At 38.2% G+C, this 20,635-nt stretch overlaps 1 protein-coding gene across 5 annotated transcripts in view; it reads right to left on the bottom strand.

Moving 5' to 3' along the window:
- Window positions 1-776: 776 nt before the first annotated feature.
- WDR72 (WD repeat domain 72) overlaps window positions 777-20,635 on the bottom strand; it is a 129,925-nt gene continuing 110,066 nt past the window's right edge. For 3 of the 5 annotated variants that reach the window (XM_054078127.1, XM_054078128.1, XM_054078130.1), the window contains 2 exons: window positions 10,120-10,218; window positions 777-4,173 (listed from right to left, as the gene is read on the bottom strand). In XM_054078127.1, the coding sequence (XP_053934102.1) occupies window positions 4,118-4,173; window positions 10,120-10,218 (155 nt within the window). In that variant the 3' untranslated portion in view covers window positions 777-4,117. The other 2 variants (XR_008451933.1, XM_054078129.1) reach the window with 2 other exon arrangements.

Genomic DNA, 20,635 nt, shown 5'->3' with positions numbered 1-20,635 from the left:
CTAATTGAGAGTATTGCCAGAGGAGGAAAAACAGCCTTTATCCCTATGTTTGCAAGACACAACGTAAATTCAGGCTGCACCACTCTGCCTTCTCAAGCTAAGGTTTCTAGAAAGATGTGAAAGAAAGCGATAAGTGCTGTTAAGATTGTACCGTATGGGAATTACTGAATGCACAGTCCACTCTTAAAACATGAGCAGGCGTTTCTTAAGTTTCATAATTTTTGTACAGTTCAGCAACTCCCACAGCTTCACCTTGACAGCTACCGTTGTACTTACGCGTCACACCACATCCAAGTCACTCAGACTCATCAGAAGACAGGGAAGGCAGCCTTGATGTGATCGTACCTCTGTCCTGCAGCACAGCTCTCGGACACACTTTAGACTTTCCAGCAGGTGTCATTCAAGAAACAAACTTCCCATATGTCTCCCATAAGACAATCTTGGGTTATTGCATGAATTTTATGTTGCATCCACGTTCATTATTACTTCTTCAAAACCAAGATCTTCACTTCAAGGACTTATGAATTCAAATTACAGTCCAACTCAAACTCTAGTAGTAATTCTATGAGCTTTGCTTTGCAGTTTAGACTGCGTATCCTGTGAGAAAGGGAAGAGAGGACCAGCTCTTGAAATTCCTCTGCATCCTTTTCTCATGCAAGAAGAATGGTCTACACAATTCAGCGGGAATATCTCTTGTGTGAAGCAGGGCTTTGTCTTCACAGGTCCCCCATCAAGAAGGTGCATGCAATGCTATTCAGTATTGACACAATGACTTTTATTGGATTGGAGAAGAGCATTGCTCAACAAAACATAATCCAAAATAGAAGCAATTGATTTCAATGAGCAAATTTGAAATACATAAATAGCACAAAAGATTTCAAAATATAACGTTTGAATTTGGAGCCATAAATGATCACTTTAAAGTTTTTGGATGTTTCTGGGCAGGAATCTAGGTCAGTGACCATGTAGCAAGTATGTATCATTTGGAAAATTCTAAATCCCTCAAATCAAAGAGATGTCAGTGAGTTTTGTTTTGGGCTTGTACTAAATGACAAGTTCCTTTAATTTTTTTTAATAACATATTGGATTATGCACATAATGTAAAAAAAAATGCCTACAGGACTTGAAAGCAGAAAATTTCAAGAGAGACCTCTGCATATAGCACCCTAAAACTCCAATATCGTGCTGAGGGAATGTTGATGTATGTGTGGGTTATCCCACATTTACGTGGTATCTCTGCTTTGTTCCTAGCCTGGCTTGCTTGTTCCTCCCCTGCGTTTGCATTGAGGCCAGCGCTTGGCTTGACGTGTCCCGGTCATAGAAGAACCAATGCAATCATAAATGAGGAGACATACAAGCATATGCCTGGACTGGGGAGAAACTGCCCTGACTATGAAACCACAACTTGAGCCATACAGTTTATCGGACCCTGTGATTTCTGGATAATAAAACACCAAAAAACCAAACCCCAACCTCACCCCTGTGATTTCTGGATTAAAAAACCCCCGAACAGACAAAAAACCCAACCTCACTCCTTAAGCAGTTTAGATATCAACTAAGTTTTTACCCCATATCTAAAACTTAGATGACTAATTATCAGCATATTACTCTTTTGGCAGGATTCCTTCATTGTAACACAACAGAAAATTACCTTGCAACTTCTTTGTAAAACCCATCTCCATAAGCACGAATACAGTGGTACATCAGACTGCAGTAGTACAGAGATGTTTCTTCAGTTATGGCTTACAAGAAACAATTGCAGGAGGTTAATGCATATTTCTGTGTATAGCTGTAATATTGTCACTTTGATACAACAGGATCGTTCTAAGCAAGAGCTCACCTTGAGCATGTACTGTAAAGTTGGTTGTTTGAAAGACCACATGGGAAATATATTTGCTTTACTGGTAAATAAATGTATCTGATAAAAAAGTTCCTGCCTTACCTTACTGATCCTGTAATTATAATTAGCACGAAGCACACACAAGCATGTGCCAAACACCAATCATCACCGCACAATCCATTCCAAAGGGCTGTCTGTACTGGCAGCTGCTGATGGGCACTGCTTAGCACAATTAAAGACAAGCAATCAAATACTGTGTTGCACAAAGGTAATTGCTACCAGAGCAGTAGAGGGTGTTACGGACAACGCCAGTTCCTTGCGTTATGAGACCTCAAACCAGCAGTTTTTAAAATCTCTAGTAGAAATAGTTCTAAGGAAACCAGGCAAGCAGATGCTGATGCAAAGCAGTAACATTTGTGCAGAAGGGAAACGGACTTTTCAATGCCAGTGGAAGATTTCTGCAGCAAAGCAGAGTGACTGTTGATGAGGATGTGTGGCAAAGGAGACAGCAAGGTCCATCCTTTATTTGCCATTTGTTTTTCTGTCTGCAATGTTCCCGCAGTGTTACTAAGTTCCTGTATTTATATTTGCAATTTTATTTTTATCTTCTCGATGTCTGCAACTCTGATTTAACCATAGAAGTTCAGAGGAGGATACCTGCCAGCAGAAGACATTTTCTGCTCTCTTACAGTGAACAAATAGAAATAAGTCAGTTAAATTATTTCAGACATCCAGCACAATAAGTGACAGAATGAAGCCGTAACACTCAACACCCAGACTGTTTAGTCCCCATAAGTCAAATATGAATTTATATAAACAAAGGTACGTTTAACATAGGAAAATGCCTTCTAAGAATAAGGAAAGTTGTTACTGAAAAATACCATATGTGTAAAAATCAGAGACTTTGCTGTTACAAGATGTTATTTCTCTGCATTGGATTTACAACTGCAGAAGAAATAGCTTTAAATACCTTTCTCTCTTTTGGATTGCAGTCTACACTAATGATATATTCTTTAGTTAAATAAAAACTGAAATACCACTTCTCAGAAGGCACTTCCACTCAACGTTTCTGAAGACCTTGCTGCACTTAGATATATGGACTCATGGGATATAGATAAAGAAGAAATAAGGTTTCATGTCTGTTTCATGTTTAACCAAATCTCAGCCATCCGTAGCATGGCAACAGAAACCTGGGCTGGTCACAACCCAGTCATGACATTTCGCCCCAAGCAAGAAGGAGATTCACTGCCAGAGAATCTTTCCGCACTCCTAGTTAAGGCAGCTTGTGGTTAACATGCAATTAGGGAGGATAACATCAGACCATGGTTTCCACCATAAGACACAGATGCAGACAAGTACATCCTCAGGACCCTTTTACTTTATTAGCATTCCAGCTATTGGGAAAGTGAGCTTGCTGCTCGGCGTGGCCGTTCTTTGTCAAACCGGCACAAATGCCCCAGTAGGTCAGGGGATAAATGAGTCTAATAAATTGCAAATATTCTCCAAACAAAATTATATATATATATTTTTTTTTTAAAGACAAAAATATATAGCTGCATTTTCCTAATGAGCACAAAGAAAAATTCAATTATGTGTAGAATTTCAGTTGAGGGCTCCAATGAGTTTCTCCAACTTTATGTCAGTACATTTCTACAGATCATGGGGATGGCAGCATCTAGAGAAAATGCAAATTAACATCCTAGACATGACCAGATTTATAATGAATTTCTCATGCTCCCCTGTGCAGAGAACAATCCTTGTATTTTACTTGTTTCTAAATATTCCATGCTGAATTAAAAATGGGCATTTTTCCTTTAAATGCAAACAATTTTTCTCATTATTTCAAATGCATTTGGTTTTGCTCAGTGTTAAAATGTTATCAGCAATAGAAGTCAAAAGCAGGAAGAGATAAATTTTAATTTGATGTACGTAAAAGAATATTAAAATTGATGCAAATGTTTTATTTATGTCAAAGTTGTAAGATCTGGGATCACTACATTGAATAATGCAAAACATTTAAAATTAAAGATTTGATATTTCTCTCTGTTAAGACTATCTAAATTTAACAGAATAAATGTAAATCTCTCAGTGATGGAAGTGTGAATTGAAGGCAATATATCAGCATAAAGAAACTAATAGAAGGTATTTCTTCGGAAAAAGAACTCTTAAAGGTACACAATAATAAATACAACAAGCCACTGCACGTCCACGGCACCTATGTCCCGTTCCTTGGCTGTTCTTTGGGCATCTTCTGATTCTTTTGGCTAAGCAGGTTTTCTAGCACACCTTGCAGGAGCACACCTTAGATATCCAGGGATGTGGCTTCATGTCATCTGGAAAACAGACGTATTCCTTTGGCTTAATGATTCTACAGTTTAGGCAAGATTCCATTTTTAAGAAATCAGATATTTTCCAATCTTTTTATAGAGCAATAATCTCTCTGATCTTTGTAATGGAATGAAAACTTCCAGCATCAACCTGCCAGTGCAAAAAATATCACAAATTTACCTCCAGAAGACTGTTTATATTATAACTTTTATACCACAAGAGGCAACATGGAACCCAAACCAGAGAATGTATGATGTTCCTCAAAACTTCTCTTCCGAACAGCCTTATAATTCCTTTTTTGTCTTAAAGGAAAAAATTGCAGTGGATCATCAGAAACATAATTTCTATTTTAAATTAACAGACTGTTTATGTTTCCTCTGCAAACATAATTTTCAAATTATATGGTTTTTTTCTTTCAGCGGAACTAATCCACAAGAGTTGTAAACAGAAGTAATAGGAAGTTACACTATTAAGACATTGCAATTTAGTTCTGTCATGGCTCAGTAGAATTCCACAGAAAAGAACTCTCAATTATCACATTGTAGCTGCATGATTTCTTCTTATTTGATATATGGTGATATAGGGTAAAACAACCCTAGTTTTAAATATCACTTGTATTAGAAACACTGCTTAAACAGATACATCTTTCATGAGTCGAGTACGTGAGCGTCGAGAAAGCAGCACGTACTGTTTTTTCCCTGTGTAATGGATACCTTGTAAATTTATAATATTATCTATCATCTTTCTGTCTGTGTCACAGACACAGAGATATACACATTTTCTTGATGTCCACTATGTAGTCTTCTGGGTTTATAGTTTGAATTTACAAATTTGTTCAAACCAAACAAAATCTATGAGTCACAACACCAGTAACCCAGAATGCTGACAGGATGCGACACTACATCTACGGCAGTGAAATTCTTACAGGTTCACCTATGCCTACATTGGAAATTCCAGATTTTTTTCTGGAATAATTCCTAGGTACTAGCACTCCATACCTAGTCGCTGAGCAAGTATGGGCTATCAGTGCCTGTGATCGCTGGGCTGCCCCTACACTGCCTCCTCTTCCTGCTTCGTGCATCTTCACCAACAACCTCCAGCACTCCATTCCTGAGTTTCTCCTCATTTACTGCTACTGACTTTTCATGATGATGTAAATAAGAGAAAAAAACATTATGCCTTTCTAGGATGCTTCATCGCTGGATATTTACTGAATATCTACATTTACATTCTGCCTGTGTACTGATCAATAGCCAGACGTGATGTAGTGCTGATTTAAATAACATACTCTCCAGTGGACAGAACTTGGAGCTGGTAATATTTGATAGAGTAATTCTAACCTGCCTGATAACAAGATAGCGACAATTTCTGTGCTATATTTTTAAGCACACTGTGGCTAATAAGAATCTGTTGTTCTTGCTACATTGACATTTCTATTTGCTGCAGTTCTGTCTCGCACATACTGTATTTCAGGGATAGTCTGGGATGCCCCATCCCTGGAGGTGTTCCAGGCCAGGTTGGATGAGCCTTGGGCAGCCTGAGCCAGTGGGAGGTGTCCCTGCCCATGGCAGGGGTTGGACTGGATGGGCTTTAAGGTCCCTTCCAACTCAAACTATTCTATGTTTCTAAGATCTTTCCAGTCTATATACAAAGGTCTATCCAGGACAAGCAACTAAGCAAGACTCTGAAAACTGCCTGGATTTTCTATTATACACCCAGAATTATATTCTGTTCTCAAAGGTCAACAAATGAGGAGGGAAGAATTTAGTATGGGCAATGCTTTTGGAATGAAGGGATGGCAGAGATTGTGAGCTGCAGAAGGGACCGGCTGACCCAGGCAGAGACTGGCTGGCTGCTGAAGGCCATAAGCATACGCGGTTCTTACCATTTACACGGTTTTTCATCCAAAAGATAGAAAAAAATCCATAATTTCTGTCTACAGCTTCCAACTCCATCTTCCATTAGGAATTCTCAGTTTCCCTCAATTACCAAGTGAAGTAACAATCTCTTGCCTACTCTACTGCAATATTTCAGCCGGGGGAAATAAGAGGCGAGGGGCACCTCTGTCTACATTGTTTCTTGTGACCTCAGCTCAAATCTATTCCTTTTTCTCACAAAAGCAATACTTGCAGAACCCTTTGTGGGATTGCACCACATATGAAAGCTAAGACAAGTTGTGTCAAGTCCTGCTACAATTCTCTTAGATTTTGACTGACAAAATTCAGAGCATTTTCAATCCTCTTTAAAACCATCACAAGCGATTCCCTTTAGACAAAGGAAAATTCGCCTTTGAAGGTGTGATTTTTCCACCATTGTTTGTACAAGAAAACTTGGGTGAATAGCTCAGACCTAGAAATCTAACTTATACATCCATGTTCACTCAGTTTCAGCTTCTTTCTCAGTTTCTGTAAATGTGAAATATTTGTCTGATCAAATGGAAAACACCGCTGGGTACTCTAAGTGATAGTGAATTCTTTATGGGGGTTTGATATGATTAAAAGTCAAATTCTATAAAAAGCCGTTGTAATTCTTATCTGATTATTACATTCAAGGCCGGAGCGGAGACAAGTTTGAAAAGCCACAGCTTTGCATGTCAAACAGAGGTAGTCCTCAGCATGTGGGGAAAATGGCAGTGATAAACCTACTATTAGGCATCAGGGAGAGAAGCCCAGCATCTCCTCTGTGTGTGGGCTAAAATAGACATGAGCCACTGTCACAGATAATGGCAGCTTGTAGGCACATGAAGGGAGCAACTAAAATCCATTCCACTTAGACAAGAAACTGCAGTCTGATATTTACCTGTGTCCATCACATGTGAAAAGTGTTTACTGTGAATTATCCAAGAGAAAAGTGCAGGTTGAGGGGTTTCATTACCTATCTGAAAGTAGTTCAGATCACACATTGAACACAAGAAATCACAGGTAAATCTCAGATTGGTGTCTTGGGTAGTCAAATGGATTCCTGCTATTCATCTGAGTATATGCCTTTTTCTACAATTGCTGGAGGCCCACATCCAGAGCAGTGAAAACGTGTGCAGACACATCAAAAACGTGAAAGTCAAATAAGCAGAGTAAGCTTTATGTGATTTTAGAAAATTAAGATGACTTTGAAAATAATGTTCCGTCTAATGTCAAGGTTAGAGACTGCACCTTTCACCGTTAGAAAACACAACACAGAGATATATCTGTTAACGGCTGCTCTACAGCCTTCCTGATTCTAGAAGTTGTAATAAAGAACCCTTTTTTTAGGAACAGTCGGAATTCCTTGCAGGTATATCGTCATATTTTCACCTTCTCTTCATCAGAAGACATAATAAAATCAATATATTTCTTAACATCGCTTTTGCACATGACAACATATCATAGGTGAGGTGCAAAAGACTGCAAAACCCATTTATAGGCTCCTTAATAAATACTTATAAATGAAGTTTTTAAGTCTGCCCAGACTTTGAATATGTGTGAGAGAGACTGTAAAGTCACAGGTTTCACCAAACCAACTGCTGACCTCCCAGACACTCTTAGAGTCTAAGATATGATTCGAAGTTAAAGCACTGGAGAAATACTAGGGAAAATCATAGCCAACCGATTGTCATATTATTGTTTCAATGTTTGCTACTAAAATAAGTGGTAAGTTTTAAGTAAATGTATTGTGTTACCAAATCTTTCCTTTCAAACAAGCACTTCTGTCAGAAGTGTCTTAATTTCTTATCACAGAATTTCATCCGCACAAGGAGCAATAAATAATTCATGTTCCTAGCTCTTTGTTGTGTGTCCCTGAACTGCACAGAGCTGGAAGGCTGACAGCTGTGTCAGGACAAGCACCAAAGATCTGACATGACAAGTGACTAACAAGTTTCTTTCAGTCTATAGTGAAAGAAGACAATGGCATAAAGTGCAAAAACGAAATCCTGAAACAAAATGAAACTGTTTCTTTCTCTTTACCTAAGTGTTTGCTATGAGCTTATTTCCAACCCATAACCTCTGGTCATTTTATAGTACTGCCCAACCCCCTTTACTCCTCACATTCGCCTGGCCATTTACGCCTGTCCACGGATCAATATGAGCAATTCTTGGAGAAATACGATGTCTCCATGACAACCAAGCCACAAATTCTCAGTGGAAAGCAGTGAGACCAGTAGTGAAATCTCCTGAGGTTTTCAGACCTATAAGACAAGATGTCTTAAAATGCAGGAATGGACAGAAACAAAAGCCAGAGTAATTCATTGTTTATTACCAGTTTAATGATGTCAGATGGACCGAATGGAACACAGTTTTTAAGTTTAGATGCTTTATCAACATGTATTTTTGCCAGTCAATATTCACCTCCTGACAGGCTTTTATTCTTTCCATTACTTCTTACAGATATGCAGAGTGCAGAACTGGTTATTCACAAGTTCTCATCCAAATTTGCACACTTTGCCACCCAGAATCAATTTAAGGTAAAAATTAATGTTATCTTTAAGGTACGCCAATTCTCACCTGAACACTTCAGTGCCACCTTGTTTTAATTCTTTCTCACTTCAGAACAGATCAGAACTTGGGACAATCCACATTTTTGCCTATAATCATTGTCAAAGGGTCTACAGACAGTTTCTGAAGGATATGCCATGCACCACAGACTGTAGGTGTGATAAGGAATTATACTTGGCTCCTTCTCAAGTAGATTATCTATTTCTTTCTAAATCTCATGCTGGCTACTGCAGTACAGCATTGAGTCTGAGTCTATGTGGCTTTAAAATGAATATGGATTTACAATTAATCGGTTTCAATTGTTCTAACATATACTGTTGCTTATTTCCATGGAAAAGATGAGAAGGGAATGTAGTTCAAATCGGGTATACGACAGCAGTTGAACTCCCAAGGAATCTTGGAGGAGTAGAGTGTGCTGCAATATAATCCCCCAGACATGGGTCCTATCTGGGTTCTGAGATGACTTAGGGGACCTGACATGGATTTCAGACTGCACCCTTTGACTGAAAATTAAATCTCAGCAGCGTTCCTTTGGGAAGGATCAGGGGACTGTTGGCAGCTGCCCCCTGTCAGCACAGGCTGCGAGATTTGGAAATCTCTTAACTAAGCTGACAGGCCGCAGAGACGATGAATCAAAAATATGATACACGGATCAGCACACAAAGATGCAAGAGGGTACACAGAAACCAGATAAAGCAGGGAAAGAAAACAGCAAGTGAAAAAAGATGTTTAACTCCTTCACTAATGAGGACTACGTGCAGGTTATGTATATGGTATATGTGGGTCAAGCTCACAGTTTGCTTAAAAGATAATATTTAGTTGCACAGGATATTTTTAATCAGCTGTGACTTGCTACACTTTATACTTAATTGTTTCTCTTTGGGATTCATTTAATAAATTTCATAGATGTTCCCTAACGAGAAAGATAATGAAACTACATGAAGATAAATCTTCTAGTCACTGAAAAGGATGCACTTTATGGATGTTCCTGTATTTAGCTGAATCAATGTTAAAGGCCATTAAAATGAAATCATGATTGTGAGCTGATTTAAAGAAAAGAATCAAGCTATTTAACATCACCGATTTTCTTTCCTCCAGAGATATGGTGTTTGAGTGTCCACCGCAACATTCAACTACAGTATATACAGTCCTTCTAATTTTTCATAATCTCAAGCTACCTTCAAAGGGTCAGACGTTGTACATATATTAAGTAAGCAGTGTAGTCCAAAACTAATTATAATGAACTAGTAGTGTCAGCTTTCTTTTTGGTCACAAAGCCTTTATCCTTTCTAAGACCTGAATTCTTGATGAAAGAGGGAAGGATAACAGCTCCACACTGTGACCCCTGGAGGTGACCATTAATTTGACATTGCAGCTGCTAAAAAGGAAACAGCATTACAATGTGCTTTTTTTTTTACAGACCCAAAAGCTGTGTCAGATTTATCACTTGATACTTGGTGACTGTCTTTAAATGCCTCTCACCTGGACTCTCCGACTCTTCCAAGACACATCTGTCAGGCATATCCTCCACATCTTGGAAGTTTGCCGAGTTTGAGCTCTTGTCATGCTTCGGCACACTGACTGCAGCCATAAAGAATAAAAACAGGAGGAGGGAGAAATGTAATTTATTCAGAAACAAACATTTCCCAATTTTCTGCAGAGCTTTCAATGCTGAAGACATAATTTGCAAACACAAATATCAGACTGAAATAAAACAGAAACTCAAAGTATTTACATGCAATCATAGCACAGTTGAAAAAATCTATAGACAGGAATACATTAAGGGACAAGTTTGAGGCATTGGCTTAAATGTGATCCCTTTGAAGTAAAAAACCCCATTTTTTTCCCTTATAGAATCCTAAAATAATAAAATAATTTAGAAGCCATAACAAGTGTTTGTCTGTTTTACTGAAGAAGCCAGTAAACAACAGGAAAGATCAATTAGGCAGGCTTGTAATTACCGGAGTCATTCACCAGGGAGAGAAACTGTGTTCATTTTAAGATGAAAATATGTTGTATGTAACAAGCTGGAATGCAAAATAAAATTAGTGATAAACCAAGGTGCAGTAAAACCCAGACTGAGTTGCAGTTTAGAGATTATTAAATTCAATTTCCTCTTTTACTTAATTGCAAAACCCATTTTCATTTCAGAGCAGGTAAATATTTTCATGGAAACAACTATTTGTCTGTACTTGACTTTCTAATTCACTTGGCTTTTGAACAAATCCCACATAAGTTTTCCTGAACAGATTTCCCTTGTCACTGTCCATTTCCCTCTCTTCTGGTCCATATCTTCGTACACAGCCACGAGTATAGCTTGAAGAAAAAGTACAATTATTAAACAATATAGTATAGAAGAGCACAGTAAAGACTAGATCTCATTTTTTCAGCACCACTAAAACACTCAGCTGACTGATTTTCTTAAGATAATAGTGCTAATTAGAAAATATTTATTTTTTCCTAATATCTAGAAGACTAAGCAAGGCTCTCAACTCCCACGTGGATGGGATACCGATGGCTATACACAATCTCAGTGTAGTTTTTGTCCTGTTTTCAAAACAAGAAATTTGTTCCCTTCTAGCCTTTTCTAACCAAATGCATATTTGCTGAAGACATACTTAATTTAAACACCCATTTAAATTTTCCAAAACGATGAGTGACTCAACAAGGCCTCAGGGCATTATTCAGGCAGGAAGAGCTCAAAAGACACATATTCCACTCCAGTGCTCTGCGCTTTGCATTGGTTTGCAGCTATTGATCCCAGGTCACCAAAAGGTTCCATCATTCTTGACTCCTGCATCTACACAGAGTCCATTGGAAGCAATCAGGGCTTCAATGCAATTATGGAATTAGATACCTGAAAATGTAATATTTAAATATAATAAATAATAAAATCTGTGATACTACAATCATGCATTTCACAGGAAAAAAACCCCAAACTTGGTTAATTTTGCTAAAAAATCTGCCCTGGATGGCAGTTAACCAGTAAATAAAACCCTGCCCAGGGAGCGCTGGAATACTTGTAAAATTTCTGAACAGGAAAATCCAGTGGACTTGTATCAACAGCCAACTTATCCACAGGAAGAGGACTTTTAATATTTGTCTTCGCCATTGTGTTGACACAATAATCTGCATGAGGTGAGCTGACACTGAAGGATAACTTATAATAAATAACAAATGTTCTTGTTCACACGTGAAAATGCTATGATATGTGCAGGAGGAAATGTCTTCAAAGAGATCTGTACTTGTCTCTGATTTTTACACTTAAACACTTTTCAAATACACTAACTGAAGGCCCAGATTCTCACTTCAAAAAAGAAGAATTGGAAAATACAAGTGTGCACATTGTTATTTTCAAAAAAAAAAATTGTTTTGTGCCAAATATATTTGGGCATTTTTTCCAGAAGAGTTCTTCCCACTAAGCAGTCGGCTCCACTGAGTGATAGATTGGATCATTACACCTGCATGAATTTAGAAGTCAGAACTACTCCGAAGTAGTGCAATAGGAACATTTCCAACAGTGTACACTGCAATAGAAGGGAGAAAACAAAAAGTATGGCTATGTATCTACAGAGAGAGAGAGAAATCACAAGCGCTATTCTTTCTAAAAAGGGTAACAGTGACCAAAAATTCAGAATCAGCATTTCAAAGCGGATGGCGCATTTTCACCCAGCAAAAAACTCTCACGGTGAACCCAGGTGGGGAGATGCATCCCCAGGACCAAGCACGGCAATGGCAGCTTCTAACTGGGACTGACGCTTGGTCCTGTGAACGCATCGCCTGTAACTGCTCTTGAATGGGCTGAGGACAAACCTGTTCAAGTTCTCTCCCTCTGTCCCAGACCACGTCAGCATAGGTTATATAACTCAAACTAACCTGCTTAATTTTACGACAAAGCAGAGCTGAGCGGTGCTGTTAGGGAAGGCACCAGATTCAGCTGAGAAGCACCTCAGAATATAATGAATAAAAGACAGCCAAAGGCAGGTCCATAAACAGACGATATACATCAGAAGGAAGGTGTGAAGTGAACAAGAAACGAGACGACCCAGGCCAGCAAGGCCCTTGGACAAAGCAGGAGGATCTCCATTTGATATGCTTGAGTAGAAACTGGAGAGATCTGGGGGGATTCACGAGAGGATGGAGTCACCTGAAGCCAAGAAAGACAAAAATGAGAAAACAGGGATCACAGGCAGAGCTGATGTGGCTGACAAACGGCAAAATCCAATGATGAAACACTCACACTAATCGTCGGTGGCAAGGAGCCGTAAGGAACAGAGTGTGGAAAGCATGGATGTGAAGGGTCTTCAGGGACAAAGTAGCAGACCTCTAGACACTTGTATAAAATGAGCTGTTGAAGAATGAGGTTCAGCAGGAAGGAGAGAAGGGTAGGAAGTGCATATTTCAGAAAACCAGGAGACCAGCTAGGACCTGTCATACGTGTGAGTGAGGGATCTGTACCTGAGCCTTGTGACTTACGCAGAAGCACACGTACCTCACGGGGCAACGCTCACGTAAATAAACTTCACAATATCCTAGTTTACGAAGTTACACAATGAGTGTACGCACTGAGCAAGAAAGGGTCCTAAGGCAGAGACCTTCAGGTTTTTCTTTTTTAAAACATCACATCTTATGTGCTCAATTTGAAGAGAAAGGTTCCTTAAAAATATCACAAAAGAACAAAGGGAATTGAAAAGTTAAAAATAAGGTAAGAACAGTCTGGCCCAAATAGGGAGGGAAAGTGAAAAATGGCATTATGTAATCATGAAAAAATATTAAAAAAACATCTTAACACTGACACCTCTGTTACTGTATTCTCCCTTGGGAGAACAGGATTTTATGTTCAAATGTCAGTAAGGGAAAGACTGTTCTTCATTGCTTATACCTAGGATGCTGATGGAATTTAAGTTATTTAAACATAAACAGTGGGATCTTTATTCATTCTGAGATTACTCTGTCCTACTTTGGGTTTAAAGGGACCTTAACATTACTTTTGCTTTCATTTGAAAGCCAGTTTGTGTAGCCAAAGTGATACAAAAGTCTGGAGTGTAAATGAGCCCCAAGTCTACAAATCGGAGAAAAGTTAAGAAACGACAGTTTCTGATAATATTTTCCTTCTATTCAGAGCAATGTGGTTTCAATTATTACAGGGACAGTAGAAATTACCTTTGTTAGCAAGGAAGTAAGGTAAAAGGACAGATTTCATTGAGGCAAATGACCTTGAACTTAGTATATAAAAATGACATAAATCTTCATTGTTCAGGATCAATCTTGAGAATTGTGGTAATATTTTCTGATATATCTTAATAAGCTCTTAAGCATTGTTTACTGAACTTGATACCCATTCTCTTACATTATTGAAACGGAAAAAGACATTAAAAAAATAGGTATGGGATTTAGAACAGCAAAAGGATGTCATAACATAGTATTCAGTGAAACATTTATGTGATTAGCTTCAAAATATTTCAAATTCAACAACATAAAACCAAATGATTTCCAAAGAGATCACACACTGATCCATGATCAGTCCATGGAAGAAGAGTCTTTGTGTGAAGAAAACATTAAACGATAATCTGTTCTTTGTGAATATACACTAACTACTAATTACAATAACTAATTATCACTATCATTTATTTCCACATGTTATGATTAAACTCCGAAAAGCCTTGTTCCACTCTAGAAATATTGTACACTAAATTCTAAAAATCCTGTTTTGCACACCGATTTTCAGAGAGCAGAGACATTGGAGAAGAGTTTGCCTAACACGGGTGAATAACCAGTTAGCATTTTCTGATAAGATGCCTTTGTTATTGATAACGCGGATTAGTAACTTTAAAGGCAGTTTGGCAGTTTGTCTGTAGAGAAAATAACTTATTTGTCATTCAAAACAAGCAGATAAGACAACAAAAAATATTTTTCAATCAAAAAATATTAGGCAAGATAGGCTACTGGTGATAAATATATTAAAGGTACAATACAGAACAAAAAGCAACCTGAGTCTAAATGAAAGGAAAACAAAATCCTGACTTTTCTTTTTCTTTTTTCCTTTTTTTTTTTTTTTTTTGCAAATGGATGAAACAATAATGCTTTAATGCCACTTCTGAGATGGACAGGATCTACAGGCACTTACCATATTACACCTAAGAATCTTGATGGAGAGCTGCACAAGAAATGCTTTGACTACTATTTTAAAAAGCACATTTCAGGGATATCATAAAAAGCGTAAGAACACCTGGTCCTTGCTGAGACCAAATATCATCAGTGTAAGAGTCCAACAACCACACAAGCATATTTAACCAGAAATTTCTCCTAAAATCCAATTTGAAATTCAGGAAATTCCAAAACAGTTTTCTTTTTTTTTTCCCTTTAATAACTCATAGTAGATTTCTGCTCCACAAACTTCTCCACCTTTCCCAGGTGGAATGTAGAATCCCACACCCTACCTTGCCTTATCATGGCAAGCTCCGCTGTTTTATCACATAGGTAGGCATCTCCTTTCATATGTTCGTGCGTGTCCCTATTCGCCCTAAGCGAAACTTATTCTGGTATGACATAAGGCGCGTTTACGAGCCCTGCACGCTCTCTCCATGGCGCTTGCGACTGAACGGTCCTCTGTTTTACCTTTGAAGCATCTCTTTTCCAGGTTGAGGATGACTACCCTAACTTAGCTTTTCCCACACATTTGGATGGCAGCCTTCAAGGACAAAATTATTTCACTAATTAATAATCTAAGAAATGCAGAAAACATTTGTGAAAGGGCGAGTGAAGTATTAGCAGCGCTCACCACAGTCACTTGGAAACAGATCAAGAGAGCTAATGAAATTCCCCATTGGGTGGGAGTGCTCTCCGCGGAGCAGAACGCCAGCCCGAAGGGTGTCTGACAGGCTGGGGACGTGGCCTTGGTGGCACCAGTGCCGAGTAGAGCACAATCATTGTTTCACAGGTTTTATAGGTGATACTCCTGTTTTCAGAGCCTGGTTCGGTGTTTGCCTTTGTTGCCACAGCGTGAACGCTGTTGCCTCGTGCTCAGCTTGTGATCCAGATGCTTTTCTGAGGAACTGCTACCTTGCTATTTCTTCCCCATCCCACCTCCTTGCACAAGATTAATCCCACCTTGACTCTAGATCCTTGCTCTTGTCCTTATTGAATTGAACCCTATTTTTTTCCAGACCATTTCTCAGGCCATATAAACCACTAATTCATCTCACTGACAGAAGACATCAGTCGCTGGTCATTTCATAATTTTTAGTGTCATTTAAAAAAACCCGCGCTGATATATGTAGTTGTCATTTAATTGAGAAGCGCTGGTTGTTATCTTCTGATGATTAAATATTACACTGGCCCGGTTTTCATTACATTTTAATTTTAAAAGAGAGATTAAGAAATTAACCTGGAGAAACACATTATTATTCTAAAGTGACCGGTGCAGCACATGGGAGGTGGAACTCAGTTTGCAGGAATACTAACCCTTGCGCCCGGGGGAGCCTGAGCTTTTGCACTCTGTGAAGTCACATGCAAACAAAATTCATTCCACTTGCTAAGTGAATTGCTACTAAAGAACGTTTCTTTCATCTCTAAGTGTGAAATTTCTTTTCAGGTTTTTATTTATTTTAAATTAAAAATACTCCTGAAAATCCATTTTCCTCCATCCTCCCATCTATGAGGACAGCATTACTCCAGACATGAAAACTGAAATTTCCAGTGATTTTTTTTCCCAATATACCTTCAAGTTTTATTCACCCAGAGGGACTATCCTACTTTTCCCAACTAAAGTACAATGGCATGTAACAAATTATGCTCTCAAAGGACATCCCATTTTTGTTTCATTAGTGCAATGAAACATTCACTCAACTTTAAAGCATCGTCTTGATCTTAGTTGTGATTTATATCAGAATCTGTCCATGTTTTCTGTGTAGTATATATAATAAAACACCTAACTAGTTAAATTTGTCTCAGTGGGTTCTGCTGCAAGAAATAAAATACTTTCCCATAAAATCCCACACAACGTTTACTGCACAGCTCTGAAGCATATGCTTCTGTAAAACTTCGGAGGATTTAAAACAGGAAGACATAACCTCAAACTGTCTTTAATTAATTCTTCTGTCCTTATACGCTGCTTTTCTTCTCAATGTCCTCTCTGGCCAGATAGCCCAGAGAGGGCTTTCTTTTTCTTTTTTTCCCCAGTTTCCCTAAATGTGTGGTAGGGCATGTTTTAACCATTTAAGACTGAATTATTGGATCACGTTTGAGCAACATTATTTATCCCTCTCTCATTATTTTTTTTTTCAACCAGTAACTGGGTGACAATAAAAAATCAATTCTTATAGGAATTAGTAAAAAAATACAGATTTCAGCTCTAGTTGTTACTGGATAAGTAGTTTCTTTTATTTTTTTTTCCTAATGAAATAATATAGCATCTCCTCACCTATTCAATTTTTCCAACAATATATAGCAAAATTTCCCCTGGTTTCTGCCCATTAGATCATTGACGTGGAGAGTCCATACCACAGCCAGGACTGCCTATCAGCGTATCAGTAGCTTCTATCAAAACCAACACACAAATAAAGAAAGATTTCATATTTTTAAAATTGCATTATTGACACTATTAATATCATTATTTCCATGACAGTAGATTGATTTGGTATTCAAGTCTAAAGTCATCAGTCAGGGAATTTTCAGAGGATTCTGATTCCACCCATTTCTACGGAGGAATTGTAGCTGTGGATTGCCCCAATTTGCTTTTAAAACCAAAATGAAACAAAGGTGCACAGTGCGGTTGTGACACTGACACATCCCCCTGCATAATGTGACTGCTATAGCTTGCATACTCTCTCCATCAAGTGTCCAAATAGCTTAATCCATGGGAAAAAAAAATATATACAGAGTCTCTTTATTAACCTCTTCTGGCCAGATTATTGTTATTATTTTGCATTATGGCCTTGAAGATGTATTACTGATAGGGAGGTGAAGCCAACTGCAGCACAGCAGGACTCCGCTCAACGGCCGCTCCTGGGAAGTGGAAGCACTTATTTCCAAGACATTTCGGTGACACTCCCTACTGTTAAAATGTTATCTGACTTTAAAAGATTTTTCAGTTCAATTGTAAGCAATGAGTAAACTCAGGCAGTACAGTGCTGTATACCGAAGAGTTTCACTAGCTTGTCAAACAGGCATTATTCCAAGAAACTAATGTTGTATAGGACTGCTTCCTGTGGCTGAGACCTCTGATTGGCAAAAGACAGTGGACTTTTCAGTCAGCAAGCTAGTTACCCATGGATGTGGCTCAAGGCTGACACACAGATTGACTGGTTCACACTAATTTACTTCACACAGATTCCATTTATCTCCTAGAAGATCCCCTGGCAGCAGCTTATAATGGCATATCCTAGGATGCCTGCCTGCATGAGTTTTTAAAGCGGCAGAGCTTGATGAATCTAAGTCCAGAAAACAGTTCACAGATTGAGGACTAGGTGCAATCAAAAAACATCAAGTAGCACAGCTGGGACTTGCTAGCTTGCTTGACTGGTTTGAGCAGCTGAGCATTAACTACGCCTGCTTTCCTGCTGGCAGCCCTGTGTCACTAGGACAAAACGGAGCACAACCCGACAGAGAAAGAAAAGAGAAAAAAGAAAAGAGAGAAAAGAGAATAAAAGAGAATTAAAAAGAGAAGATAAAAAAATGAGGAAAAAGAAAAGAGAGGAGAAAGAAAAGAGAAAGAAAAGAGAAAGAGGAGAGGATACATTTCTGCATTGCATAGATACTATTAACAGAGGCAGGAAAAACTCATAAAAGCATTTAATCAAACTAAATTATGGATTATCAAACTACATAATGCTCCAGTTAGTAAGTTTTGAAGTTAGCAATCTGGAAAATTTCTTTTTGTCATGCAAACAGCTCCTTGGAAAAAGACCTAAATAAAACTAATGCTATTGCCATTTCCTTCCTATTGAAAATAAAACTACATTCAACCTAGTAATACGTGTACAATGAAAACCAGTTACCAATATACTGGGTTTTACGTTATAACAAGGTGAGGTACAGGTCAACGCAATTCCTTGCCTCCTTAGAGAACAACAGACTTCAACATGTGCAAGCCTACAGACTATTTTTAAAAGGAATGAAAATACAGGCTTACACTACAGGTCTCCAAATTCAGACAGACAGAGAATATTCCTTAAAGTTCGTCTCAGAAAGGAAGCAAAAATTAATATTATTAGACAATTACATTTGACAGCAAATGTATTGTGAGAGATCCAAAGCACATTTAGTACTTAGGAGGTTAAAGACTCAGCTGTAGAGCTAGTTGATGAAAAAGTAGGATTAAGGCTTCAGTATGAGTCTTGACATGATCATGTTGTCTGCCTGCTGTCTTAAGCTTCGAAAAACAGCTGGGATCATCTTCTTATAAGCTCCAACTCAAAGATGTTTAAGCAGTTCCCAATCCAATTAAACAGAGGTAAATATAAGGAAGGGCCCTACTGAGCCCAATCATCTTATTTTTTTAATGAAAAACAGCATAATTGCAGGTTACACAATGCCTTAATCTCACATTAAACCTAACAGACTGTTGCCTTATAGCGCACATGGCAGGCCCAGTTAACCTAAGCATTCTGTATTGGTGTGCTTAATTTTTTATCATTATCCTTTATTATGTTACTTGTAATCCTAAAATCCTATGATTGTGTCCAGATATTTGGCAAGGATTGTACCTGGATATACAGGGATTCCTCTTCTAAGAGTAATGGATTAATTGGATAGCACTCTATGACTCGTAGATGGTTTTGCAGTGAAACTGCCGTGCAGTTTTCAATTTGTGAAGTCCACTTCCTTCTTCTGTCCCTGTCCTTTAAAAAAATTGCTTTTTTGAGCATTAGCAGTGCTGATGCAGTAGCCTGTCTCTCCTTACCACTACCATGACAGTGCCATAGAAATAACACCGTGCTACCGAGGGGGCTGCTCTCTAAAATCCTCTTCATAAAAATTAATAGAAGATATGGAAACCCTGCTTTTCTGATGGAATTGCATGTTCAATTTAAAAGTGGCTCTCTCACACACATGACCCAATCATAGTATTATTCCTTAAAGGCTTAAAGCATTAGGCCACTTATTTCCCAGACAGTCAAAAGATTATTGAGGTGCGCATATGTGATCGTATCGTGCCAAGGTATGTATTTTTTTAAACGATGATAGTTAATACTGTAATAGCAAAAATCCACTTATGTAATCCTTCTACTTTGTCCTATAAATATGCACAAGGACATTCTCTGAGGATGTAAAAGCAAAATCTCATCAGGGACTACTTCAAATACAGGCCCCTCATGTCTGTAAGAGCAAGAAGGAAATTTAAATGATCAGGAGCAAACTGTTTGCAGTAGGCATGTTACATTATGCATGAATCTCGGCTGCACAAGACTTAATTAATGATTTCCAGTTACATGATTAAGATTTGTACTGAACTGGTGTTTAGGGCAGCAAACTAGAATCTGACAAATTTATATGATGTTGTATTTTTTCGCAAAAAAAACAGCTATCAGGAGTTGCTGTGCCTTTTTTTTGTATAGCTGGGAACCTATTTTGTACACATGGACAATGATTCTGAGCTGTGTTACAGAAGCCTGAATCTAGATTAATTTTAAGGCAGCGAATCTCCTGTTGAAACTGAGAACAAAATATGGACTTTGCCATTCTGTGAATTAATAAGCAATATTTTTGATATGTATAAGTATCAGAAAAGTGCATCGTTGAACTGATGGATGATACATAATTGTAGCTGTAATGAATGGGGACCATCTGTTTCAGTTACCACAAAACAGACATAGGTTTGGGAAACAGACTCTCCACTTTAAGCACCACACGTTCTATCTCCAGAAAATGAATGCGGCACACCCTCAAATGAGTAGATAAGCAAGAAGCTGGGAAGCACTTAATGCGTAAAAGATGACCCCTGCTTAATACGGCACTTTCACTTCTTTCACCTACACTCAACTTATTCTTCAGGCCA

Source organism: Cuculus canorus, chromosome 12 (genome assembly GCF_017976375.1).
Source record: "Cuculus canorus isolate bCucCan1 chromosome 12, bCucCan1.pri, whole genome shotgun sequence".
Taxonomy (NCBI): Eukaryota; Metazoa; Chordata; class Aves; order Cuculiformes; family Cuculidae; genus Cuculus; species Cuculus canorus.
The sequence above is the reverse complement of the archived record's forward strand: the minus strand, read 5'-3'. Positions and strand labels throughout refer to the sequence as shown.